At 43.7% G+C, this 584-nt stretch overlaps 1 protein-coding gene across 1 annotated transcript in view; it reads left to right on the forward strand.

Moving 5' to 3' along the window:
* Positions 1-420: 420 nt before the first annotated feature.
* LOC134496993 (vomeronasal type-2 receptor 26-like) overlaps positions 421-584 on the forward strand; it is a 7,402-nt gene continuing 7,238 nt past the window's right edge. Inside the window, exon 1 of the mRNA XM_063302708.1 lies at positions 421-561. Within this exon, the coding sequence (XP_063158778.1) occupies positions 421-561 (141 nt within the window). The remainder of the gene's footprint in view (positions 562-584) is intronic.

Raw genomic sequence — 584 nt, forward strand, 5'->3', positions numbered from 1 at the left:
ATCATGGGGAGTACTGCGAGTGCTGTGATCTTGAATGGTGAAATTTGGATCCTATTGACTTTGAGACTAATGATCTATATGTTGGATCCTGATGATATTCCAAAGAAGAGAAAAGCCAAAGTTTGGATCATGACAGCCCAGGTGGAATTCACCTCTATTCTGATGCAAAGACAGTTGCCCATTGATTTTCTCCATGGTGCTCTTTCCTTTGCAATTCACTCAAAGCAGCTGACAGGATTCCAACAATTTATGCAGAAGAGGAACCCAAACTCAGAAAAAGAAGATGGCTTTATTAGGGATTTCTGGAAAGATGCTTTTGAGTGCTCATTCTTCAGTGAGACGATAGGTAGCAATGCTGAAAGGATCTGCACTGGAGAAGAGAAGCTGGAGACTCTTCCTAATTCTGTCTTTGAAACGAGCATGACTGGCCACAGCTACAGCATGTACAATGCGGTCTATGCTGTGGCTCATGCTCTCAGGGCCACATGCTCCTCCAAACTCAAAGAGGGTCGAATAGTTGATGAGAGGAGATGGAAGCTCTTCCTTCAATCCCCCTGGCAGGTAACATTAGCTAATGCAAAATT

This window comes from Candoia aspera, chromosome 4 (assembly GCF_035149785.1).
Source record: "Candoia aspera isolate rCanAsp1 chromosome 4, rCanAsp1.hap2, whole genome shotgun sequence".
Classification (NCBI taxonomy): domain Eukaryota; kingdom Metazoa; phylum Chordata; class Lepidosauria; order Squamata; family Boidae; genus Candoia; species Candoia aspera.